This window comes from Bos grunniens, chromosome 19 (genome assembly GCF_055505025.1).
Source record: "Bos grunniens cultivar Pamir isolate PY7600 chromosome 19, Bosgru_T2T1.0, whole genome shotgun sequence".
Taxonomy (NCBI): domain Eukaryota; kingdom Metazoa; phylum Chordata; class Mammalia; order Artiodactyla; family Bovidae; genus Bos; species Bos grunniens.
Genome location: NC_141183.1, coordinates 42,874,395 through 42,901,649, shown reverse-complemented (window position 1 = coordinate 42,901,649; position 27,255 = coordinate 42,874,395). Strand labels below are relative to the sequence as shown.

At 37.9% G+C, this 27,255-nt stretch overlaps 1 protein-coding gene and 1 pseudogene across 2 annotated transcripts; one reads left to right on the top strand and one right to left on the bottom strand.

Moving 5' to 3' along the window:
* Window positions 1–926: 926 nt before the first annotated feature.
* On the bottom strand, window positions 927–27,255 carry NUFIP2 (nuclear FMR1 interacting protein 2). Of its 2 annotated transcripts, XM_086359958.1 has the most exons (4): window positions 26,912–27,255; window positions 20,085–21,809; window positions 9,597–9,629; window positions 927–7,742 (listed from the first exon to the last, which is right to left on the bottom strand). In XM_086359958.1, exons 1-4 carry the CDS (start codon window positions 27,192–27,194, stop codon window positions 7,690–7,692), a joined length of 2,094 nt encoding a protein of 697 aa, XP_086216084.1. In that variant the 5' UTR covers window positions 27,195–27,255; the 3' UTR covers window positions 927–7,689. The 2 variants fall into 2 exon arrangements, with proteins under 2 accessions (XP_086216084.1, XP_086216085.1); XM_086359959.1 differs by lacking the exons at window positions 927–7,742; window positions 9,597–9,629 and adding an exon at window positions 11,091–11,119.
* On the top strand, window positions 25,364–26,663 carry LOC147352422 (uncharacterized; annotated as a pseudogene).

The following is a 27,255-nucleotide window of genomic DNA, read 5'->3' as shown; positions in this document are numbered from 1 at the left end:
TTTCTTTTATATCTAGGAGCAAGGGGAAAATATCATTAGTATTATCTCTACTTAAACATATTAGCCTCTTCTACGAAGGTCCGGAAGAAAATACAAAACAATCTTTTAAAAGATGATTTGACAAAACCTGGCCAGTACATCTACACAATCCTTTAAGTACACAACATGTGAAGTAAAGCTATTTAGTACATGCAGACTGCAGCAATGAAATCAAATCAGCTCAATTTCTAAACTTGTTCTAATCAGCTTGGGCAGTTTTAAAGAGATACACATTATCTTTAACTTGTGCTTTGATCTTTAAACAACTGAATGATTCTAAATCTCAAGTCAATCATTCAGTAAACCAAAATTTATGCTAAAGCAAAGGTAAAAAGCTCATCCTACCTTTAAACCAGGTTTAAGACATAAAATTGTCACAAAACTCCATGTGGTAAAGGTCCTTCCTTCATTTCAGTTTCAACCACTTTTCATTTCTATTTGATCAAATAAACCAAAATTTCATTGGAGTATTCAACAGTTTGTAAAGCTGATAAAACTGCCCTGTTTCAAAAAAAAAAAAAAAAAAGCCCTTTAGCAGACACGAGTCAAGCTCTCATTTTAAAACTATGTTATTAAAATAGGTGCCGATTTTTCTCTCTTCTAGTTCCAATGATGAACTAGCCCAGAACTCTAACTTTGAGCCATGTTTCTACAGATGGTAAAGCTAAGAGCAGCAAAGTAATAAGGATAGGTCACTTTTGGTAATGACACACAAATTAAACTTTCAAAACATGTGCATAGCTTTATTCATCTACTTAGGTCTAACCTTTTCATGGAGCTTCAGCAAAATTTGAGTGTGCAAAATGCATTTCTAAAACGTAATGCAAGCAAAGCTTTTCACATTTACACTGGCAGAAAATACAGAGAAACTAACAAGCCACAGTAGGGAGAGTTCAGATCTTTTCTTTTTTTTAATGACAAGAATTGCACAGTTCATTATTTTGAGACAATTGTTGCAGACATAAATATTTAAAATTTTCTAAGCAAGGTGCTTTAACAATAAAAAATTTTTAAGTTGGGAAGAGCCAATAACTTGGATCATAGCTCACAAAGAATTCCAAATTAAAGTGGACTCATCTCCCTAGATTTTGCAAACAATGCTTTTTATAACACTTTATAACACTAAAGGAAACAGCAAGCTGAAACTTTTTTCAAAGCACACAAGTGGTGTCATCACATTACTTGAAGAAGGTGCTGAGAGGGGAGGGAAGGGAAGAATCTTTTTACTATTTCCCACTACAGAACAGCCACTAACAGACTAAGAACAAAACGAAAAAAGAAAAAGAAACAACCAAAACAGTAACTTAAATCACCAGTTTATAAAACAGTTCCAGTTTGTGACAAGATCTATAACTTGAAACAGAGAGCACCAGTTGGGCAATAGAATGAACATCTCATACTGCATAAAAATTAGTGAGGTGGTTAAGAACCATCAACTATCTCAGGCATTGTAACATGGCCTTTCCAATTTTATTGTTTTTTTAAAATATACATGCAAGGCACATTGATATAAAAATAGATCTCTGGCCAACAAATATATTAAATAAGCAAATTAAAATTTTGGCTTTGCAATATTGGCAACATCAAAATATAATCAGATAGCTTTGGACCACGTATCTTTCTCATATTCCTCCACCCCATTTGGTGTTTTTCCTCCATCATAATTGGGTTCAATCTCCTTCAAGTATGTGCTTGAGAAATGACTTTTCCTCATGTCAAGTAGCGTAAGTTTATCTTTGCTAAGTAAAAATACCTAGAGAAGCAGAATAGTTGGTTTTGATTGATTTGACTAAACTAAATCAGATTGGCTTGGGGCAATGTTACTTCTCCTTTGTATACAAACAAACTCCCCAGTATATATAGTAGACAATTGATTTCTTTCTAAAATATCAGCAACAAACCAGTACTACTATTTCCTTTAAGCCATTCTTCCCAACCTCTCTTTTTGAGGCAGAGGGAATAACAGAAGCAAAACTAAAAGATTTTCAGTAGTAGAAGACATTTTAAGGCCAAAATGTGTAATACTAACAGAATTTGTATTTTCCTAAGTTAATATCCTTCACAGGGCAATACCATAAAAAACTTTTTGTACGGATCTCCCAAAGGGAATTTTAAAATCCAATCACTTTTGCTAGTGGCTGTGCTACAGGAAAGGTAATCAAAGCAACCTATAAAGGTATGGTATATAGTCACATAAAAAGTGCATCACATTCTTGATTTTTCAGTTTCTCATAGCAGCAGCAGGATTATTCCAAGACAGAAAATAGTTGTATTTTCATCCTAAAATGCAACAATACCTAATGAAATGTATTCAGTATCATGAAAGGATTTTCCTCCATGGAGGATAAATGAAACAGATTAATAAGACAAACAGGGGCAAACTAAAGGCATTCATTCATATTTACATATTAAAACCACTTTTGTTAACACCAAATCTTTACACCTAGCAAAAGTAATATTTAAGGATAAAGCAGACATTACTAAAGCAGTATCCATTTTTGGAGCCTAGTTTAGCACCTGAGGAGAGGACATATGGAAAGCTATAATCTACCTCAAGTTGGTTTGTTGGTCTTTAGAATAAAATTTCAATGTGCAATCAAAGTGAAACTGGATTGGAAAATAAATGTTTGCAGCTATTTTAATAAGGCTGTAGAAAAGGGGATACTGCGGTATTATAAAATGGCTTTAGAACTCTGGACATAAAACTTGATAGGGAAGTACGAATCAGCAATCCCATTTGTGAGGGACGGCTGTTTCATACATTTCTAGCCCGGAATTGCTATTTGACTCTCCCAGTAATGCAAAAGCAACATACCATTCATACTTCACTGGGTGTTTTTGTTGTGCAGACAATTTAAAACTTCTATTTGTAAGCTCCTTCTTGAGTAGCAGAATGGTGTGGAATTTAATTAAAACCCAGTTAACTTTGAGTGATGTGAATTTTGCTTTTGAATGAAGCCAATGACTGACTCATCCTTCTTTAAACCAACCCATGGTGGTCCTTGTTCTCACACATCTGAACAGATTGATGTATATTTTTTAAAAAAACATTTTAAGATAATTAGAAGCAGAAGCCCAACTTTCTCACTATAAAAGAATCCTGGTGCTCTGTCAATTAGTTAATGAAAGTAACATCTTTATTAAGAACTAATAACCTAATGCGTCTCTGCAAACACAAAGCAGCTTTTCTCCTAGTCTTATCCTCTGGCCCCTCCCCTTAAACAAGTTAACACTTTGGGTGGGGGGGAAGATGAGCAAATCCTACCCTTTCTTTTAAAAATTCAACAGTAAAATTATGGGTAGGACTACTGAAAGACACTGCCTGATCAGAATCTACAACTGGTGCAGCATTAACGAACCTGATCATAACATGTATTTGTTCCACTATAGTCTGTTGTACACAGTTAGCACAGGTATACAAGAGGGATCATGTGTTATTTGAGAATATGGCCCAGCGATAGAACTATACTCATAATCCTTGGAAACTGTGGACTTTTAATCTATTTCTAGAACTTGAGGAAGAAAGTCTTGAAACGATGACTTCCTCCTTAGAGGAGTTTAAAATCAAACAATGTTCTCTTCCCAATTTCCTTGACTGTGGCCATTTGGTACATCACAAATTTCACACTAAATGGCTTTTTTGTATTTTAAAAAGTTTACAGCATAAAATAAACCATTAGATGCCTTCAGTTGGGTTAGCAACAAGCCTAACAACCAAGCACGAAACTACTGCTGCTATGTAATGTTTTGTGAAGAAACACATTTTGTCTTGTGGACAACACTCATAATTGAGGTTTGCCGTATTTCCCCTAGAAACTGTTATTTGAAAAAACAATGCAGCACTTTTTTTTCCTTTATAAAGTTTTTGCCAAGATTCTGTGATTAGGAAAGCAGATGATTAAGGAAAACAGCAAAATTCTAAAACTCTCCAGCCATTTATTTCAAGAAAAAACAAACTGGCATTAACAAATTCCTAGTTATTGTCTATCCCCTCCTAGAAAGTAGAGGAGGAAGTGCTAACTATAGATGCTGTAAATACACTGTATGTGAAAGCTCATTACTAAAGTCAGAGTAAAGGCTATGGAATTAACTTCAGTTCATTAAAGTGGGGTGAACGAAGAGAAAGATAAATACACCCTGTCTTTTGAGGGGAAGGGGAATTATTCAAGACATCTACGAGAGTGGTATGTGACGCAGACACCTACAATCAAGGCAGATTTAAAAAGAAATCTTCACCCATAATTAGTATCTTCATAGCTATTAAAAAAATAGGTCATGATTTCATTCTTAGTGCCATTTTTCAAATACTACCCTTTTAAGGATTAAAACCACCTGACTTTATTCTGTGTAATGAAAACAAATGGCACAAAATAAATACAAGTTCATTCTCTGAATACTAATATAATGTCTTACACACATTCACTTACTAATTTTTAATATTTCCTTCTCTCACACACACACAAGCACTCAACAAACACACAGACACACACCTTTTCAGTCTTTATAATGGAGGGATGTTAAAAATCCCCTCTAGACTGTATTTGGTTTATGCTACAGTACTAATACTCTGAGTTGAAGAAAAATTCTTTATACCGAACAATAACACATCAACGTTATTTAAATGTGCTAAATTAATCACAGCTGAAGTTTAGAAGCTTACATAAAATAATCAGGAAACAGATCAACTCTTTAAGATTTTTTTTTTAATAAGTGCTCTGTAAGGAATTGTGTGAGGACCTAAGAAGAAAGATTGCGACAAGTAGAGTTAAGTGTTACCAAACAGCACAAAGGAGATATGTCCCAAAGTCCTGCTTGTACCTAGGCAAGTAAGTCCATTAACCCAATGCCCCCAAAATACTGACAGTTAATATGATGGGGCACTAGGGTTCCAGAAGGTAAAGAGACATCCCTAACTCTATACCTCTAACCATATAGTGAAGGAAATTTCAGTGGGGGAAATCAAAGTGAAATGTTGCGTTGTTTCATTTAGAAGGGAGACTCAAAAACCTTTGGACAAACAGACAAGGGAGACATTCTCTTTTTGGCTTCTCTAAACAGAGAGGCCTGAGGGATACGGAAGGGAAGTAGGAAAGCAACAACAGCTTGTCAAAGATATTTTGAAGATAAACATTGCTTCTAAATTAAAAATTCAGATGAGGGCTGTTTTTCTAATTCCTTTCAAAATATATATTCGTTCAACCTCTGTATATCACAAACCCAGAAAGTTTCTTGTGAGTTGTGAGACAGAAGAGCTTTCAAATACCAGGCAAGCAAAATGGATGTTTTAAAAAAAGGGGTGGGGGGCGGCGGGGAATGAGGACGAGAAGAGAGGGAGAGAATCTGGCCCTAAGGCGACAAGTGGTTACACAAGGCAATTGAACACACAGCAGAACTTTAAAACCTGTAAAACAAACTGGAGCCTTTTTTTTTTTTTCTTTAATCAACCTTGTATCTTTTTTTTTTTTAACCTTTTGAAAATTTTTATTAAAAAAAAAAAAAAAAAAAAACACAAAACACAGACTTCTTTCACTTCAGTTGTGTGGTATGATGCATTTTCCAGTTTGTTCAATGCTTTAAAGCTCAAGGATGCCTCTGCTTTCAATTGTACATGGGCCTGAAGCATCCTAGCTTTTGGCAAGCAGGCAGGAGACTCAACAAAAATCAAAATAGAACAAGGCAGACTAAATGCAGGGCACATCTGTAAACATATTATACATTTGAAAATTACAATATCCGTAAAAGTGATACAGTTTACAGGTGAAATGAAACTATCTGGAACTGGCCTACCACAAGTTTCTGAACCTGGACTGATACAATAAGTTATCTTATATATATATATATTATGTATAAAAGTTTTGTTTACATCAAGTGGAATTGGCAATCCATGCTTATACTTTTAAAATCTAAGCAGGGCAGAAATCCAGACTATAAAGATATTTTCTCTACTCTATGCTGAGTCCAACAGCTTCTTTCACAAACTACTTGTTAAAAGCCTCAAATAATCAAACAAAACATGAAAACTCATCCATACTACAGTCGCTCAAAACTGGACATTTCTTAAGCAAAAGGGCTGAGCAAAATGTAGCTACTTCCTCCCCAAATAACCCTGGGGATCCAGTCTACTTTTATTAGAAGACTACATCTCTCTGTATAAATACCCTGCTATTTTAACCTGTATTTGACATACATGGATATACTAATTTCTGTGTTTGTGTGTGTGTGAGACGCGATGCTATGTCAGGCCAGAGAACTTGTTTTTATGCCACTGACATCACCCAACCTTATATTGGACCCTTAGTTTCTGCACACACAAAAAAATTTATTTTAGCATGCTATATACAAGCTGCAGTGCAACAGGATGGTAATGTGATAAGACAGGGCTGATGCTCTTCTCTGCCCAAAAGAAAATTTCCAGAATTTCACATTATTTTCCTTAAAAAAAACCCATTTGCTCTAGTAATAAAATATATTTATTAAGATATAATTAGAAGCTAATAAGCTCAGAAGTATAGTTTGCATGAAAACACACCTTCTATAGGCAGGGTTTATTACCTCCTCACTGGCTAAAAACATGAAGTTTTAGTTTTCATGGACTTTTTTCTTCCCCTTTTAGATTTCTGAGAAATTAAAAAGAATTTACAGAAAGGTACAGAAGTTTCTCTTCAGATGTTTGATGAAAAACAAGAAAAATAGCACATTTAGTGTTAGTGACAGAGAGCAAGTCTGGAGCACCTACAGTTGAAAAGCAGAATACATTTTTGCTCCCACTTACACAGTTACGTTAGAACATGGGCACAGGAGGATTTTTCCAGATTAAATATCTAAAGCCAATTGTCTGTTCTGTAACTTTTGTTTAAATGACACTCATAAAGTTTTTACTTATTAAAGTCCAATAGGTAACCAAAGCCAAGTGAAACTATGTACCACCAACTACTTCAGAACTGTAGAACTTCAATGCCCTCCCCTATCCCCCCACCCCACAAAAAATAAAAGAAAACAAAGAAAATATTTCCCAACACCCCACAGAGGCTGCTTATTCCTGGCAAGACATGCAAATCATATTCACTAAAAAAAAAAAAAAGACCCCTGCAAACTTCAAGGCATTTTATCCAGCATTCTCGCAGGGTTCAAAGTATAACCAAAAGATCAAGGGAGGAGTGGGGGAAAATGTTGAATCATTCTGGGTTCCCCGTGATTAGTGTATCACTTTAGTCACAGAACAAGATACAGAGATCTTTTAAAGTGGATTTGCCTTTCCAGTGGGTCATTTGTTGCCCAAGGTGATGACAGCAGGAACTTTAGAACCACGCTTGTTAATAAGTCCATATTCATTAATCACTTGCATTCACACTTAAAAACAAAAACTAAAAACAAAACAAAACAAAACTATTCAGTACCGGAGATTAAATAACCATGTGTAGTCTCTTGAAATAAATTTGTTTCCTTAAGAAGTCTAATTACTTTCAGTTGCCTTTTTTTAAATAACTATATATATATAATGTATATATATATATATTTGTATATATTATCCTGTGATTCTACTTATGGTTCCTCTGCTGCGTTGAAGATCTAGGAGCATAAAAGCCTTGTGTCCCCCATGAACGGTGGCTCTAATGCTGCAGAAAGGTTACAAATAGGCAGTCTGGTCCTTCATTGATCTGGACTATCCATGGCTTCATTGTAAGTGATTATCCTTTTGGGATCTGGAGGGAAGGTTAAAACATAAACACATAAATAAAAACAAAGTCTGAAATTCCCATGTTCAAAAAATAAATCCCAATAACCATCATGTAAACTGCCCTCTTTTATGAAAACACAATTTAAAGACCATTTCCTCTTTGTATTAACACACATGTGACCCACTTTTCCTCAACCCATTTCAATGGATTCCCAGGAACAAGGTCCTCTTGCCAGTGAGGAAGACCATATATTAGAGGGTTGAGTTCAGTTAACCAGGACAATGTGCTTCTACTGACTATAAAAGCAGCACATTTGAAAAAAGCAGACAAAATTTAAGTCGTCAATAATCCAATACTTTAAATAAAAACTCAGATTTATTTTCTTTTGTTCCTGGCAAAATGAAGTCAAAATTTATTTTAAGCAGTGAGGATTATCTAGTAAAGAACTGTTCAAGTTAACACCTAACACCAAAAACTTCAGGTTAACAAGTCTGGCAGAACTATCACTTCAGTTTTAACTATGACTTATTTCTTCCTTCTAATTTCCCACAGTACCTCCAGACTTTATTCTCAGCAACAGCAAAAACCTGTGGATATCCTGGGCTCGAGTATAAAACAGTCAGAATGTGTTTGGCCAAACATTCCAGCGTTATTTTAAATTTCCATTATTTGTCTGTATGCCCCCCTCTTCTGGAGAGCAAAGATTGCATTGCATACCACATCTATCTATCCTAAGAACTTTTAATCATACACATGCTTTAGTAAAAAAATAGGAAACCAATAAAACTTGCTATCGAACAGAAAAGTATAAAGGCCTGAAAACAGTATCAAAAAACTCAAGCTCACCTCAGGCTAAGAATCAATCTAATTTTGTCCAGAAACAATATCCTTTCTAGAACTCCAAGGGACATCCACTAGCAACTTGCTATGAAGATAATATTCATTCTTAATAGTTAATAACCATTTTAAAGTGAAAAACAGGTAGGTTTACTTTTGCAGAGTATATTTTATAGACTACGTGTTTAAATAAAAAGGCACACAGAGAGCAACACAAAATAAGAACTTGTTAGTTATTTTCAGGCCACAGCTGTGTTAGACAAAAAATATCTGGACTAAGAATAAGAAAGAGCAATGTTGGAAAATCAGGGAAACTTACTTTGTAGTCTGGACACTTTAGTTTACACTCTAGTTTACATAGCTTACATAGTAACCTCTCTGTGCCTCAGTTTTCTAATTTGTAATAAGAAAATCGAATTTCTCATGTCTCTCAAGTTCTGAAAATCTAGGACTTTCACATCTGTCTGCGATTCACTTATTTTACCCAGCAAAGTATATGGCAAGTGGGATCCAATTTAGTTACAGAGCTCTGAAAGCCAAAACCTATCAATATTAACCTATCAGTTTCAGTGACTAACTCTCTAAACTAAAACTCACTTCTATTTCAGGTATCCCACAGCAAATATATTTTATTATATTTGGACAGAAGGCACTCAGTAATTAGGACAACCAATTTCAGTTTTTTGAGAACTCCAACACAGATAAAGATTGACCGTAAGTGGAAACATTTATGTTGGTTTTCTAGATTAAAAAATATTTTTGGTCTTCTTATCTTTATATTCAGGGAGGAAAAATATTCACATTCTTTACACAGCAGGTAAAAACTACACTCACATACATTCTTTTCACTTACAGTATTACCCTGTCTTTAGCAGTCCTGGTATGGCAGCTATTATCCTTTGGTTGTAGTTATTATTAAACAACTTTAAAATACAAAGTCTAGTTATTTGGTGGGCCACTATTCATATTATTCCCACCCAAAAATAATGTATTGTGACTAGTGATTAGTACTAACATTTCAGGTAACCTAACCATTCTTACCTTGCTTCTGCAAATTCCAAACAGATTCCATTTCTGCAAAGAAGAAAAAAAAAAGAATTATTTTTAAATACTAAATTTTGCAGAGGAAAGTTTAAAGCTGAGCTTTTCACTTTAAAGCTAAGAAACCTAGACTGACTATTGCTGGGCTGGAGGTAGGGTTGAAATAACACAGTTCTAAGAAACCCAGACAAAACACTCATATTTTCCTTTAATTGTTTAGAGTGTCATTGAGATGGTCTGAAACGTTGATTACAGAAAGTAAATTATTACCTGAAATCAAACCACCAAGATTAAATTGTATCTGCACAAACAGCAAACATTTGCAGATGCATGCTATAGGTAAATGATGAAAAACAAAACAAAACTCACTGTTATTAAAAACAACCCAACATCCTTCAACAAGGTGCCTGGCACTTTTGAAGGAAGCATTATCAAATTTAATCAAACTAGATCTTAAAATGCCTTATTAAAATTTTACTTAACTCTTTGCTATATTTAAGTAGTTCTCTCCTCCGAACCCAACCTACTCATATTTAAGCCCAAAGGTCAAAATGCCAATGCATGCCTATTTATTAATAGCATTCAACCCTTATCTGCTCAACTCAAATGTGATTATTTATAACATGCCTACTTTAGTATCTTAGAATAAGTATGTATATGAAGAAACTATAGTGACAGTATAGACAGAGGACAAGGAAAACTACCTCAAAGCATAGAAAAAGCTTCACAGAAGGGATATTTAAGTCTTGAGGAGTAGATGACTATTACAGCGAAAGAACCAAAGGACTGTACCGAGTAATAGGAATGACCTGTAACTAACACTGAGAATAAATGCTCTTCCATGGCCAGATAACTACCATTCTGAAAAGACAAAAAAGTGGCTTTTATTCTGTATAACTGGATGGTCTGTATTCTATAATTTTTTTGTATTCTGTAACTTATCAGCAATCAACCATAGTTAAAGAAAAATGAAATTGGAGCTCGTAAAGATCAGATATAGCTGAACATGGATTTTTTTAAACATGAATTATAGTTAATGTACAACATAATGGCTCCCTGGGGCTAAAGAATGTGTACAGATCTAAAATTATTACTTTTTGTTTGATGTGTATGGATGGGGGCGGGGAAAAAGATTGGCAGGAAAATTCCCATCTCCTAGGAGGTCTAAGGAGAGAGAATTGCAACCAATCTAATCTGGGGGGAAAGAAAAGGTATATCAGGAAAGGATTTCTAGTCATGGCACTCAGTTATCACATGAATACAATTTCTAACACTATTAGTTTCAAACAATTAGGAGGAGCTGCAAGAGTCATTAAAGCTGTTATCTACAAATTTCTGGATCTCAGAAGAGCTAATTTTAAGAAGTCCAAAGATAAGCCTTTTCCTGGTTAACATCATTACAAGAACATTAACCCAACCACATTTTCCCTTCTAAAGTACAATAATACCACATTTGCAACAAAAATTCCTGAGGTGTTCTGTATTTACAGGTTCCTTGATGCTCATTATTCAAAATTTGCTTCCTGCAAAGATAAATCTATATTTAGTTGTATGTTGAGAGAAGAAAGGAACAAGAGAACTTTCCAGTGTTACAGCCCACCTGTACTATATAACATTTTCCTTTCTCTTCCCCACCAAAGAAATCTTCAACCTACCCCTGCCCTATTCTTTATTCAGGGGATGGGGAGGGTACTACATTCAAGGGTCACAGTAGCAGCCACGCTACTTTAAAAGCAGAGTAAATATACATGTTTTGAATAAAAACAACAATAACTATTTGCAAACACTTCAGACTGAAGACATTTCCTTAACTTCAACTAGGACATTCAGCTTTACATTCTACTCTAATACTGTACATTTTTAATTATTTCTGGCAAGAAAATCTTATTGCCCTCAAATATGGGCTCTGGAATAAGTGACTCTGACCATGAGGAGGGAAAAGAGATGGTCTGATCTAGCTAAAAAATTAGTCATGGGCCAGCCTAGCTTCCAGTCAGGAAATCAGCATTATCTGAAGTGTTGTACTAAGAAATGAATGCAATTCCCTTTCCTGCTATTTAATATTACTTCTTAACTGGTAGCAACTTGATTTCCTTGATTAAAATTTTAATGTTTCTATGAAACTCCAAGTTAAGATGTAAAAGAGGAAATAAATCAAATACTGTTTGTATGATTCTATGCCATGTTTAAACCACTCTAAAAAGACTAACCGGAAGCTAGTGATACAGAGCACATGACAAAGAAGTGAATGACATTTTGCCCTCTTTCAGGTTACAAGTTAGGATTCAGATGTTAAATATAAAATGAGTTTCTCTGTATAACCTTGTTTTTTAACTATCACAAGAGAAGCTGAACAGTATAAAGAAGGCTATAGAACTATACAGAATCACAACATAGTAATTAATCTTTTTACTACTAATACTACCCTCTTCTACATACACACACACACACACACACACAAATACCCAAGTCTTTAATCCCGGTTCTTTTACAACAGGCATCACAGCATCCAATTATCCAAACAGTTATTGAGAAATGGCCACAGGGCCAAACTTAGTAGTCAATTTTGCCAAAATTCTGTCATTTAGACCATTACCATAAAAATTTGAGATTTTACTGTATCAAAATTTTAAAAATTCAAACACAATTGAATTTTTACATCAAATTAAATTTCCTCAAGTAATGCCGCTCAAATGAAGCAAATTTAACATTCAATTTCCTAAAGCAGACAACTTCTACATAGTCCGTATCACAAGGCTTCCTGGAGTAAACATCCAATTAAATAAAAGTTCTTAACTCCAAGTTGATTAAAAAGTGTTACTTAGAGGATAAGGATACAGATGCAAAAACAGAAAGAAATACTCTTGTGAGCTCAGTAAAGTAGGTAGGTAACTTTTCTAGGGAGAAGCATCAACGCAAACAAAGCTTGATGGTATTAAACAACGTATGCCAACTTACAGCAGTCAGCCCACTGGTTTCTACATACCACCTGTATTTGCAAATAAAATGTTACTGGTATAGAGCCTCACCCAGTGCTTTTGTACAAAGCAGAACCAAGTGACAACAGAGACTCTATGGCTCGCAAAGACTAAGATATCTACTATCTGATCTTTTATAAAACAAGTTCACTGACTCAGGCTTCAGCAGTCACAAGTAATTTAGTAAGTCAATAAGGCGAAAAGATTTAGACAAAGAACACCACCATTCACGGAACAGAACTAAAAGTTGCCACAAAGGAAAGATTCAGACAAAAATGCCATTTTGGTATTTGTGGGAAAGAGCACAAAGCATTCATGAAAGAAAGCTTATTATTTAGTCACATAGGTGAAGGAAAGTCACTGAAGAAATGAAGTTATTATAGTACATGCTAGGAATGGATGAAATGACAATAGAAAAAGCCCAAAATGTTACTGCAAAAGTTAAGAAATTAGGGCAGTTGTATTAGAGATGGAAAAGAATGAAGACGTTAGAGAAGATCCATATGAACCTAAATGACAAGGGTTGTATGTTAATTCACTAAAGGGGAAGCCAAGAAAGGGCAGTTGTGGGGGAAAAAATGAATTCAGTTTTATAAACACAGCACTGGAGTGACATTGAATTGAATACATGTGGTCTGAACTCAGCATAAAAGCAGCTAAAGAAGTCTTAACTAATTCACAGAAACAGGATTAGTTACCCAGAAGAGTTTGCAAGCCTGAAAAGGGGACTGAAGGAACATCAACATTTGAGAAAAAGAGAATGATAATACCAAGAAGATCAGGAATGTTGTATCAAACATACAAAAGTAAGAATAGACAGAGTTAGAGAATGTAGGGAGGGAGTATTCACAACTGCAACTCTTATCTAAATTTATCAACCACCACATCCCACAATATATGCATATGTGTGCGCGCTTAGTCACTAAGTCATGTTGACTCTCTGCGACCCCAAAACTGCAGCCCACCAGGGTCCCTGGTCCATGGGATTTCCCAGGCAAGAATACTGCAGTGGGTTGCCATTTCCTTCTCCAGGGGATCTTCCCAGCCCAGGGATCCAACCATGCCTCCTGCACTGGCAGGCAGAAGTTACCCATTCCCCTTTCTCTTGCCCAGTGCCATTGCCCTGGTTCAAGCAGTGGTATCTTATACAGCGTTCTGAAGTTGTCTTTTATCTAGAGACCATTAATTGAGTCTCAGTTTCTATCTTCTAAGCCATGGTTATAATTCTCTTTCTTTAAAAATATAAATCTGAAATTGACTGCATTGCTCAAAACATTTCATTGGATTCCCATTTGCTAACATGGAGATTAGTTCTGTGTGTCTGATATAAAATTTATTTCTAGAATAGGTACATTAACAACTTGATAAATTAAAGATTTTTAACATGTACCATTCACCTTTCCTGAAACTGAGTGACTGGCAAACTTCAAACATATGCTGTTTTCACCTAAAATATTCTGACTCTCCTTCTACAATAAGCCAACATCCACTTCTTTGAATTCTAACTACCTGTGTCCCCTGACCCCACCTACTCAACCTTAGTGCTTTCTCTGTATTTCAAATGCATTTTTCTACAGAGCAGTCACATTAGTGATGTATTTCTTTCCCATTACACTGAGTTTTTTAATAACATGAACACTGTTTTCATCTACTTCTCACCAGTGCTTCACACAGTACTTGACACAATAAATAAAACATTGATTTGAACAGAATACTACTCATAAATCAGTCAAGGAAGTAATAATATAGAACATGTTTCAGGTAGACCCATTTGAAACTATTATTCAATCTCTTTTGACCTACAAAAAGCAATTTCATATCGATTCATATTTTAATTCTAAAATCCTTCAAAGACTGAGGTTAACTAAGAGGGTTAAAACTAAATAGAAGCTTAACTTTTTCTCTTTAAAACTGAAAGATACTATTGCCCCAGTTAATAGAACACATTTAAAAACACTAACATTTTAAGTACATAATGGCACCCTCCAAAAAGAATCAAATCATATATAAGGCAAAACAAGCTGACTCCCACAACTGTGAACCCCTAGATCAATTTATCAGTAATCATGGCTTCCACCCCTTAAGATATTTTAGATCAAATTCTATAAAATCCTGCAGGGGTGGTGACATAAATTTAAATTCTGCTTCTCTTCCTAGTTCAGATTTATTCATCCTTTTGATTGATTTCTGGCTATCCCAACACTGTGTTTTGTTATTTTAACTTCTCCTCAACCACTCATTGCACCTACCTGCCTATTCTTTTGGTTGTCAGAAATTTCTCCCTAACCTTTTTTCATTTTGACTGTACCCAGAAAGAAATATAGTACATTTTCAAGTTGATTAAGGTAGTTGTAAATCATCACCTTTTCAGTAAATGGTAAATTAACTCTTCAGTAGATCAATTTCAATCCTATATTCCCAACTTGGAGCTACACCAACAGACAGCACGACTGTCAGGACCACCTCTAAATACAATAGGAACTTGGAGCACTTATTCTATTACTTTTAATGGTAAAATATAAAATTTAAGTTGCTTAGAATGAAACTGTTGCTATGACAGTAACAGACAATTTCTGCTACTATAGCATGGGTAATTACTTCCCTTTCCCTCAGGATTTAGGCTAACAAAATGTAGGAGTTAAATTTTATCTTCTATTAAATTCCTTCAAAGTTACCTTCCAGATTAGCAGCAAAGTAACTAGTGTACTCATAAAGCAGAATTAATGAGAAATCAAGTACCCAGTATGGTTGTTAAAATGGAAAGTCACTGATAAAAAGGATCTTACATAATGTTAAGAATTACTTGTCATATATATTCCTATATGTCTCATATTACAGAGAGAAAAAAAGGAGTCTTCCCAAACCTAGGATGTTCAATTTGGACTGAAACCCAAATTAAATCTGCAGGTACCTGTTTATAAGATTGTTAGGAAGATAGCTTTGATGGCACAATTACGGGGCAAATGCAATAAAAAACACTGAAAATGCTTATCAAGCACTGCGTTAACAAGAGAAAATTTAACATTCAGATCTATTCATGAACAAATGTCTAAACTGTATGAACAGTTCCCATCAGTTTTATGGATCAATTAACCATAACTTGACTCCTCAATATCCTGTCTCCCATATCCTATAGATGAAGGAATATTTATCAGTTCTCTCTTGCCCTTACCAAATCTAAAAGCTTTTTGAAATGTCTGTTTTATTTCTGGTTAAGTAATACAGTCACAAGACTGAAAATACAAGAGGAAAATCTTTGTTATTTCTCTGCCTGGACTATCCCAGTAATCTGACTGATCTTTTACTTCTAGTCACCAGAAAAATGCCTTCTAATCTACCCTACAAATTGGTGCCACATTAATATACCTGAACACAGACCTACAAGTCAACTGCTTAAGAGCAACTCAGTTTTTATAGCAGTTGAGTAGACAAAGGCTGATATACTTACTTTATAATATTATGAAACCCAGGCTTAAAAATGATAAATGATTTGCCCAAGCACATAGGAGTCAGGAATAGCAGCATTAATACCCCTGTCTTTTGTCAGTTTAAGTTACATACTACCAGTCTATCTTCAATACTCAGAGGCTCCCCCTGCCCTCCAATGGGAATTAAAAACCTCCATGATTTGACAGTAATTTACCTTTCTTCTCTTTTATATATATCCTCTCACCACATCCAAAGTGGATACCTTCCAAGATTCACATCACTCTCATTTCCCAACTTTTCTGTTCTTTATGTTTCTGTTCTCTGCATTTTCATTAAGTAAAATGTCTTCCCTCATCCATCAAAATCCAGCTTAAATGCCACTGCCTCCAGGAAAACATACCCTGCACTTACTCTTCCTACCTTTACTCCATTAGAAATTCTCTCTCCCTTCACTAAAATCTCTTATTTGTACTTTTCTTAAAACATTTAAAATCTGTGCCTTAAAACGTGTGTGTTATTTTCTCCTGTACTGAAGTTATTTTAAGGAAAAGATTCACCCTGAAAATGCAAGTCTTTCATAACTAAGCAAAGTACTCTGCCTATGAAGGTACAATACAAGGGAAAGGAAAACACAATTTATTGTACAACTCTTCAGTAGTATGGAAAACTCACACACACACACACACACACACACACAAAGGATTAAGCTGAGGAAACCTCCCTATAGACTTAGAGTTCCAATCCTAGTCTGCAATTAGTGTCACTCAGTAAGTTAAAATCTTTTTTAAAAATTCAGGGTTCAACTCACATCTACTGGATCAAACCACTTATTCCAATAACCTGCCACTTGTGGAGGTAATAGGGAAATTTTTTCAATTTCTTGCAATAGCCTATAATTGCCTCAGGAATATTTTATACTAGATAACTTTCACTTTGACTTATCCCAACCATCAAAAATTAAAATTTATCTCCCCTACAGCTCTATGTGCTGGATAAAATTTACCATATCAAAGTATTTAATGAATACTCCAAAATGTCAGCATTTTGAATGCCTGACATCATTTAGTGCAATATTAGCCAGGCAAGGTAAATTAACTAGTTTAACACTATAACCAAACACAACTCAAATCAATGTTACTTCTGAAGACACGGCTTCAAATAAGTTTAGACCATTTCAAAGTCAATGACATCACCTCAGAAAGTTAGAAATCTAAAAATTTTAAGCCTCTGACAACAAATCAGCATTTCTGAGTAACTACTTTGAAGGTGGCAATGGTTATATGTCTTGGGTATGTTCATTAAAAGCCATCACTCTATAACATACTCAAAAGTATCAATGAATAAAATGTTGACTCCTAACTTCATCCAGTGCTTCCCTGGTGGCTCAATGATCAAGAGGCTTCCCAGTTGGCGGTAGTGGTAAAGAACCTGCCTGCCAATGCAGGAGATGTTAAGAGACATGGGTTCGATCCCTGGGGCGGCAAGATCCCCTAGAGAAGGGAATGGCAACCCACTCCAGTGTTCTTGCCTAGAGAATACCATGGACAGAGGAGCCTGGTGGGCTACAGTCCATGGGGTCACAAAGAGTCAGCCATGATTAAAGTGACTGAGGACACACAATGGAAGATCCCCTGGAGTAGGAAATGGCAACCCACTCCAGTATTCGTGCCTAGGAAATTCCATGCACACAGGAGCCTGTTGGGCTATAGCCCATGGGGTTGCAAAAGAGTCAGACACCACTTAGTGACTAAACAAAGATGAACTTCAATCAACTTTACTTACAGATTACTTTTGAACACTTGAAAAGACCATACTAAAGGACTCTCTTAAAGGTCAAGGGCTCTTGCAAAGGATATTCCAGTAAGTCCCACTGATTACCTCTTTTTAGAGTTTCAGAAAACTTGCCTTAATTTAAAAAGATCTTCATATCTTTCAAAGGTTGTGACACAAAACAAAATTCAAACAAAAGAAAAATTAGTGACGTGATGGATCAATCTACATTTGCCAGAAATTCAAAGAATCTGCCACTTTGTGACCTCACTGAACCGAATATTGTTTGTTTTAGGTAGGAAAAAACAATACCAATTTCTTCTCAATAATGTCCAACTATAAAACTCAAACTGATGCACTTTACTAAAGCAAATCTTTCAGTAACATCACCAAAACTAAATATAACTGCATCCACGTATGATTATCTAGTTTATCTAAGTATCAGTGATTTCATATCTGTTTAGCCCATCTGTAGGACAAATACATACACGTAACACCTAAGAATAAACAAGAATTAATACTCTCATTTAAAAAGGTCTGCATTTTTTCCATAATAAAAATCAGACATCACCAACCAAGCACCTAATGGAACAACTTGCCCCAGAATTCTTCCAGGTTGTGGGAGAACCTCTCAGGTTCACACAACCACCACAGCTGTAAAACAGTTTGGCAAAGATTTTCCAAATATAGTGGTCTCTGGAGGGCAGATGGCACAGAAAATATTACAAATACCCTGGCAGAATTTAACTTATAATTAACCAATGTCTTAAGAAACTAAGTATTTCTTTTTCCCCTAAACTTTCCTAAAAATATCCAGCTCTTAGTTAACTTTTATTTACTTCCAAAGAGCAGTGCTGGAGAAAAGTGAAGACAGATAATTTTATCTGCCAGGATTTCTACTCCTAAAGTCCCATAGGCAATTCTATTTATTCCCATTTTTTAAAGGAAGAAAAATTTAAATGGGTATCTGTTTACTAAATGTTTTACAATCTGCAGACAGAAAGGTATGGAGACTAGATAATTTGCTTAGAAGTCACATAAATAGCTTTGTTATTCATCTACAAAGCAGTGATTCTTCTAAGGAAAATATGAATTGCCTCATCACCACCATCAGGTATGCTACCTCTTCCTTACGATTGCAAATCATTGCCTAAATGAGCTACTGTTCAAAATGGGGCTGTGCAGTATATATTGGGTGTACACATGCATGCAGGGGGTAAGGATTTCTTTCAGGGGAGGTGTGGAAGACAGAGAAGGAAAACTGAAAACCACTCTTCTCCAAAGCAAAGAGGTGCTTGTAACATCATTTGTAAACATCATTCACAGAACAAAAACCACTGTTGGGAGTATGGGATATGGCATATATATGGAATAATAAAACAAGGTCCTACTGTATAGCACAGGGAACTATACTCAATATCCTGTGATATACCATACAAGAAAATATGAAAAAGATATGTAAAACTGAGTCACTTTGCTGTAGAGCAATAATACACTAATTCAACTACACTTCAATTCAAAAATAATTTTTTAAAAAACTGCTACATGAATACTGCAAAAACAAACAAGAAAAACATTGTTTTAAGGATTTAAATTACTTATACCATAAAACAAATTTTCCTTTAAAGCACAAATAAACCATATTCTAAAGAAGTTATTAACATGGAGCTTGAAAGGTATCTGGTTCATTTTTAACATGGGCTTTGGGGCTATGAAAAACAGACTCCCAAAAACCTGGTTGCTATAATGCTAACTGTCCCTGTAACGGTAGTTTATTTCTAGTTACCTTTAGCACCCATTACTCCTTCTTATAAGAAAACAAATTAGCTGACACTCTTAACTTTTTAGACTTCTCCAAAACACTGTTCCTATTCATTTTAGGCAAATTAGAACTATTAATTGAGCTCACTAATAAGCACATGATATAAAAAGCAAAGGAGACACAGCTATTCAAAGAAAAAAATTAAATAGAACTCTTATGAGTGTTTAAGAGAAAATAAAACATCATCCCTTTAGCACCCCCACCCCTTTATTCCCTGAACAAAAGAGCTCGATTATAACTTGTTTATATAAAAAGAAATGTTTTTAAGTTGCAAAAGTGAATATTCCTTCTAAACTTCAGCCATACTATTTCCAAGACCCTGAATTGTTTGATACCAGCTGCTTATCCATAATGTTATTCTCAACTAAGCTCTGCAATCCTTAAAGAATCTCATAGTAGCTTCCAAAATTCACCCTTAGTATAACAGCCAATAAATATGCATTAATAAACGACCAGTAAGAAATTTCATATAGGAAACAAACAAGTTACCTTTAGTGTGATATACAATAGCAGCCCTCAGGTCAAAAGAACCCCAGCTATCATTCCTTTCTAGGCCTCTCTGGTATCTCTGTTCTTTGGCGGAGCCTAACAAAGTGTTCGTAGGAGACGCCAGAGGATTTTGATTTTCTACCTCATAGTCCTTTGAGAGAAACACTAAAGCACCTTGACTACTGGTGTCTGCTTTTTGCAGGTCACCTATATGACTGGGTTCCAAGGATAAGGCTCCACTCTCATTAGTAGTCCCAGATTTTAGAATGCTACCCAGAACTTGAGGACTAGTCCGTTTTTCCAGCTCATATGCCTTGGGAAACACAGGATGCTCAGTTCCTGAGGGGATTATTTCAGCACCCTGTGAAACCAAAGTGGCAGGATATTCCCCTTGAAATGTCACCTCCATCACTTTATGATCTGATGACTTCCCAGTAACAGTTTCAGGGCCAGCACTGGGTTCATTGATAAATGATAAACCCCACTGATTCTGGAAGATATCCCCCAGGTTTTGCTGATCTGTCTGAGAGGGTAGATCCACTTGAGCTGTGCTCAACAGCACAGTTTGCATATTTGAAGGGTAGATAAAAAGGCTGGACTTAATTTGTTCAACAGCTGCTGAAGTCAGACTCATGTCCTGGAGAACTGAATCAGTCCCAGAAGAGATGGGTGTTAGAGTATTAGCAGCAGTAGTTAGCAGTGGCTGACCCCCTGGAGAATACACACTTGCATCAGTCCCTGCTAAAACTGGCCCATTAGAAAAGCTGGCCGAAGTAACAGATTTCAGCGCTGACATAGGGACCTGGGATAATCGACTTGAAGCTTGGGTCTGAGTTTCCCCAGTAGATGATGAGGAAGATGAAGATGAAGATGGTGACACAGAAGAGTTCTGTACAGTTTTGTTGAGGTTTTCCTTAACTTTGCTTGCATAACTTATTTTAGGAACGATTTTAGCACTGCTATTGTCCACTGGAAAAACTGGGGGTGGCTTAAACAGGGTCCACGAGTCCTCTTTGGAGGCAACAGCAGAAGTATGCTTTCCTTTGGGCCGATCATCAAACTTTTTGCTGCTCACACCAGGCTTAATATCAGAGCTTTTCCGCAGCATATCACCCACAGCAGGTTTTCCTCGACTTGTTCCTCCAGGCCCAGTTTCATACTTCCAAATAGGCTTTGAACCATCTACTCGATTTCCCTTTTGTTCACTGTAGTCAGGCTTGAAAGTTTCAAGTCCCTGTTTTAAGGTTGGGACATTGGTCTCTTGTTGCATTATTTTGTCCTGCACTAAATTAAGGTTTTCACAACCCTTGGCACTATTGCGCCTAGCTTTCCTTTTTTTAGGAGTGGTATATCCGCTCTCAGATCCACTACCATCATTATCTGCTCCTTTGCCCATATAACCATTAGTAATATAGCCAGAATTATTTGTTACAACACCATTTGGAATTGCTACAGTATCAGTCTTGTCTATAGATTGGTTCTCTCCAGATTTATTTTCATAAGACTTCCCATTCTTTTTGTCCATACTGTTTTTCTGAATAAAATTCCTGGTTTTAATTCCTGCTTTCCCAAAGGTGCTGGACTTTACAGTCTGCTTCAGATTAGTGTCTACAACTTGTTGGTTGCCATTGAGGACCCTGGAAATAGGGTTGGTAGCTTCCTCAGAACCCAGGCTCTTTAAAGATATTTCTCTTTCTCCAGCATTACCATTTAGTTCACCGTAGCCTAGGGGGAAAAAAGTTAAAAAAAAAAATTAGAATATGTAAACTACAGTAGTACCTAATATTTAAGGACTATTTAATATTCACAATGTGCTAGACTCTATGCTGAGCTTCAGCTTTATCTTACTATTTAATAACTCTATGAGAAAACACTTGTTAGCCCCATTTACAGATTAGCAAGTTTACTAAGAGACAGAACTGACCTAGGATCAAACCAGAGTCCAAGGTCAGAAAGAACATAACTTCTTAAGCATAATATCTTTTCTCTAACAGCATCAACCTTCTCATCATTCTCACAAGGCTGTTATAAAATTTCCATTACCATTAAGAACAGAGCTACCCTTCGGGCAAAATCAAGTTAAATGGATACAGTAAATCTAAGTATTACAGGAAAACTAAAGACTGCACTTCTATGAAATCATAAATGGATGGTGGTCACCATGCTGCTGCTGCTGCTGCTAAGTCGCTTAAGTCCTGTCCGACTCTGTGTGACCCCACAGACGGCAGCCCACCAGGCTCCCCTGTCCCTGGGATTCTCCAGGCCAACACTGGAGTCGGTTACCATTTCCTTCTCCAATGCATGAAAGTGAAAAGTGAAAGTGAAGTCGCTCAGTCATGTCTGACTCTTCACGACCCCATGAACTGCAGCCTACCAGGCTCCTCCGTCCATGGGATTTTCCAGTCAAGAGTATTGGAGTGGGGGTGCCATTGGCTTCTCTGGGTGGTCACCATAAGAAGTTCCTAATTGCCTTCTGTCAAACAAAAAATCTAACACTTGTGAACTTTTTCGAAAATGATGTTAAACTTGACACATCCCATACATTCTATCATACTATTATTGTATGAAACCAGAATGCCTATGTGCCAACTCTTACTACATTTTTCATTTCATTATACCATACTGCCTAACCAAATAATTAAGAAAATACTAACAAAAGGTATCTAATTTTAAAAAGTGTTAAGGTATTCAAGTTTAATTTAAGAACTTCAATCACCATAATCAGTTTATTATTACAGATAATTCAATTGGGTCAACAACTTTTCTCATTTCCTTACTAGTAAAATAGTGACACTAGTTAAGTACCTTACTATGAAACATTCCCTACAGCACCGTGAGGTCAAGTCATTAGAAACAAATACAAGATAAAAGCTAAGGATAAGACTCACAGACACACACACTCATTCATTTAAATCAGCTTTACAAGGGGATGGGGGGAATCCAATAGTATTTGGTATTAGTATTCCAATAGAAATACTAAATAATTTGTCATTTTCATTCATTCTCTTGGGCCTGTAGCCCCTAAAAGGCTAAAACGCACATGAGCTTGTATATTTTTGTTTTCAAATTTTGTTTTAATATCCAATATGGTAACAGCAATAAACATAGCCCATACGACTAGCTCTTCATATATTTTCAGAGGATAAAGAATATTAAGATTTTTTTTAAAAACAGCTTGAGAACCATTGTTTAAAAAAAAATTGATGTGAAACAGAACACACTGAGAAGATTCACAACAGGGTTTACTACAATTTTAAGTCACTTACTCTGCATCAGTGAAATGAGCAAATTATATGAACTTTCAGAAATTAACTCAGGAAAACATACTTAAGGCATAACCGTTCTTGAGCAAGAGTGGCACAGAACCTGTTCCATGAGACAATATATTTGTAAAAAGTTCTTAACTTCCTCTAGAGTTATATTTTACTTTTCGTCTGGCTGAAAAAGCCATGATTCTGTGTGACCCCATAGCCCCATAGACCAGGCTCCGCCGTCCCTGGGATTCTCCAGGCAAGAACACTGGAGTGGGTTGCCATTTCCTTCTCCAATGTATGAAAGTAAAAGTGAAAGTGAAGTCAGTCAGTCGTGTCTGACTCTTGTGACCCTATGGACTGCAGCCTACCAGGCTCCTCAGCTCATGGGAAGCCATGATAACCAATCAAATCAAACTTTTGGTGAAAAAATTCTAACTATGAGACAGGAGAGAGAGCTGCTTAGGATGTTTTCTAAAAGGTTTGTTTTTCCCCAGAAAATCAGAAATTTCAACAAACTCTCAACACTTTAACAGATATAAGTTTACTGGTGTACCACTCTAGACTAACCAGAACTACATACACCATTAACGTACTAACAGGCTAAAACAAAGGCTTGTACTCTTGGGCCAATTAGTCGTAGCTTTTCACATCTCCAAGATAAGCAGTCTTAAACACAAAAGTAAATAAATTAATAATCCAAAGTGCAAATCAAGTTGGACCAAAGCCAAGACTTTAAAATTAACTAGAATAATTTTTACTATTTAGTTGCTGATATCAGAAATCACCAAGAAGCCGCTATACTTTTACCTCTAAGTTTTAATAAAAAAAAAAAAATTTCTCATTTAACTATATTAAAAATTTCCCACCAAAACAAAAAAAATTCCCATGGTAACCTTGTTGGTATGCAAAATGTCTGACTTTTTTTTAAATTTAGGTATTAAAAAATGTAAACATAGAATTACTGAGAAAAATGAAAGGCCTCCTAGCGCTTTTATTATTTAGGGTTGCCATGCCAAAGCATCTAACCCTACTTCAAAAGGACTCAGCAAAACTCGAGTCCTGAAAAATCCAGATTAGTATCTGAAATTACCGAATATATTTGCATTTCTCCCTCTCTTGCGCCCTCTTCTGGATAAAGAAAAACTGTTCCTCTTTATAGATTTGTGAGTAATGGGTCATCAAAGCCCCCCTCAACACGCTACAGACACATTTCAAAAATCCTCACAAGCTTTCTTAATAAATTAGACCTATGCATGTTGAAGCAACAGTAATGTGGCCAGGACACACAAGAAAAGTTGCTTCCCCCACACTGTTCACATTCTCTCAACTGCTAAACCCAGTTTCCCCTATTTATCCCCTTTCAGGATAAGACAAACTAATTTGAAAGATGTCACCTTGAACGGCTCAGGGGATGCTTCCGTAAGTGGAGAGAAGTCCTGCGGGGAGTATACTAATACCTGACAGACAAAGCTGAATTTTCCAATCTGAACTGTAATACTGCCTTATAGTTCAAGTAAGCATAATAAAAATTTTTTTCCACCTGAAGCTGAAAAAGATTTAACCTTTTAAAAAAATATAGGATGTAGTTTCTAACAGCTCTTAAACTGTTCCAAACCCTTAGGTTAAACACTCAACAAATTTAATGTTCATTTCTACTGCACATCATCAGTCCCTATCACCCTCCAAAATGGAAAATCTGATCCCTCAATTTCAGTCTTCAAGTACTATTAAGTCTGTAATAGAAGAGAAATAGTTTTTCTCCAGCTCTCAGTAAGTGCTTATATCAAATCTGACACCCTGGGTTTAATATTTTCTTACAATTTCAACTTATAAAGAGAACAACTATTGTTAAAAATCTGCATGGTTATAAACTTTTAAAGTTCATTTCTTCTTAAATGTTTTCTAAAATGACTTTTGCCTTCAATTTAATATTTGTTAAAGAGAAGAGTTTGGGGATTCCTATCGGTTTTAAAATGGGAAAACATCTTTCCTTATTAACATGAAATAAGTCTCATCCCACGCAAGATGGTAGTGCACAAACCTCGTGGATGAGCCACCTCGGTTCACCCCTAAGGGCAAGAAAAAGGGGTCAAAAAAACCTCGCCCTCTCTTCCATTCAATCACTCACTCTTCTAATCTCATTCCTCAAAACCACTGCCCAAGCCCAGAAGGTAAATGTTGGGGGGGGGGGGGGTTGTTGGAAGAAGATAAAACAAGCATTTTTTGTAAAAATGAGCTGCTAGAAGAAAACGACCCAAGTGAAAGCCTGAGAGGCGGAGTCGTGAGCGAACCTGGCAGGAGACGAGGTTCCTGTGGCAGAGAAACTCGTGACCGGGGAGCCTGGTTCCCGCTGGGTACCCCACCCGGCCTTCAGGCACCGCCTCTACCCAAAATGTATCCCCCCCCGGCCCCCCTGCCCAGAGGAGCGCCCGCGGCCGCCGCCCGCGGCCTCCTCCTCCCTCGCGTCAGCTTTGAGGCCGGCTCCCCGCCCCGACCGCCCGCGCCTCCCGCCGCACCCGGGAGCGGGAAACGCGGCCGCCGGCGCGCGGGGCCCGGCGCAGGCCGCTCCCCTCGTGGCCGCTTCCCTCCCCCACCCCAACCGCCCCCGCCCCTCACCCCAGGGACCCGCCCGGGGCCGCGCGGCCGCCGCCGGGTTACACAACCCGGCCGGCGACGGGGGGGAGGGGCGGCCGCGGGCCGGGGGCGCGGCGCCCCCGCAGTGTCGGGGGCGCGGTGACGCGGGGGGATCCCGAGGCACCCGGCTCAGCCGCGCCGGGCGCCCCTCGACACCCTTCCCCCTCCGCTCTTCAGCGGGCCGGAGTCGGTGACAGGAATCGGCTTCCAACATGGCGGACAGGAAGCGGCCCCGCGAGGAGGAGAGAACATTCCAGCCGCGCCGGCTCTGGGGGGAGCGGGCCCGGGGCGCCGGCCTCGGAGTGAGCCGCAGGGACAAACTGAGAGGTCCGGTGCCCGAAACGAGCGTCTAGGGGTGGAAATGACCCGAGAGATGAGGGGTCCCAACCGCCCCCCCAGACGGGGAACCCCAAGGCCACAGGTGGGCTTGGGGCGGCGGGTGAGGGAGGACACTTCCTCAACTCTGCCCCGCTACCCGCTCCCCGCCGCCTGCAAAAGGGTCTCGCGACGCCACCCGAGTCGGAATTCGCTAGGCCTTCCTGAGTTACACCCCGAAGCATTTCGGGGGGCTGGGTTCGCCCCCAACTCAGGGCCCCCAAATTAGGGTCCCTCGTGGGCCGCAGGAAGGTAAACGAGAGAGGAATATAAAGGCTAGACTTCCAGGGCCGACCCTCCGGGTTTCCCTCCAGCCCGGGCGGGGGCCGGGAAGGTCACACTGGCCTGGTTGGGCCTCTCCCATGCTGAGGAGAAGAGGGCGCTGCAAACCTTGAGGCCCAGCCCGAGCTTTCGGAGAATGAGGGGGCTTCCCCACACCCGCAGGACACCGGCACACAAGCGCACACACCCCGACCCCTTCCGCGCTTTTCCGATCCAGCCCCACCCCCATCTCCCGCACCCCCCACCCCATCCCCCTTCCCCCACTCGTCCTCCCTCCCGGACCTGTTTTCTTCTTCGGCGTTTCCTGGTGCTGCTGGAGGGCGTGTTTCTGCTCATGTTTCAGCGGCTTTGGCTGGGCCTTGGGGCTGCCCTCGGCTCCATGCTGCAGGTATTGGTGAGGCTGCTGGTGATGGTGGTGGTGATGGTGGTTGTGGCTGTGGTTGTAGAAATAATAATGGTGATGGTGGTGCGGCTGCTGCTGCTGCTGCTGCTGCTGGGGGTGATGGTGCGGATGGTGGTGGCTGTGATGGTGCTGAGACTGTGGCTGGCCGGGCTTCTCCTCCATTGAAAGCGGCTGGGACTCTCTGGCTGAGGCTGCGGGCTGCTGCACCGTCAGGATCTGAGAC

Coding starts and splice junctions, on each gene's coding strand:
- NUFIP2 (XM_086359958.1), bottom strand. CDS start 27,194: ATGGAGGAGAAGCCCGGCCAGCCACAGTCTCAGCACCATCACAGCCAC. Junction 21,810..26,911: donor AACGCCGAAGAAGAAAACAG/GTCCGGGAGGGA, acceptor TTTTCCCCCTAG/GCTACGGTGAACTAAATGGT. Junction 9,630..20,084: donor TATTGTATATCACACTAAAG/GTAACTTGTTTG, acceptor TCTTCTTTGCAG/AAATGGAATCTGTTTGGAAT.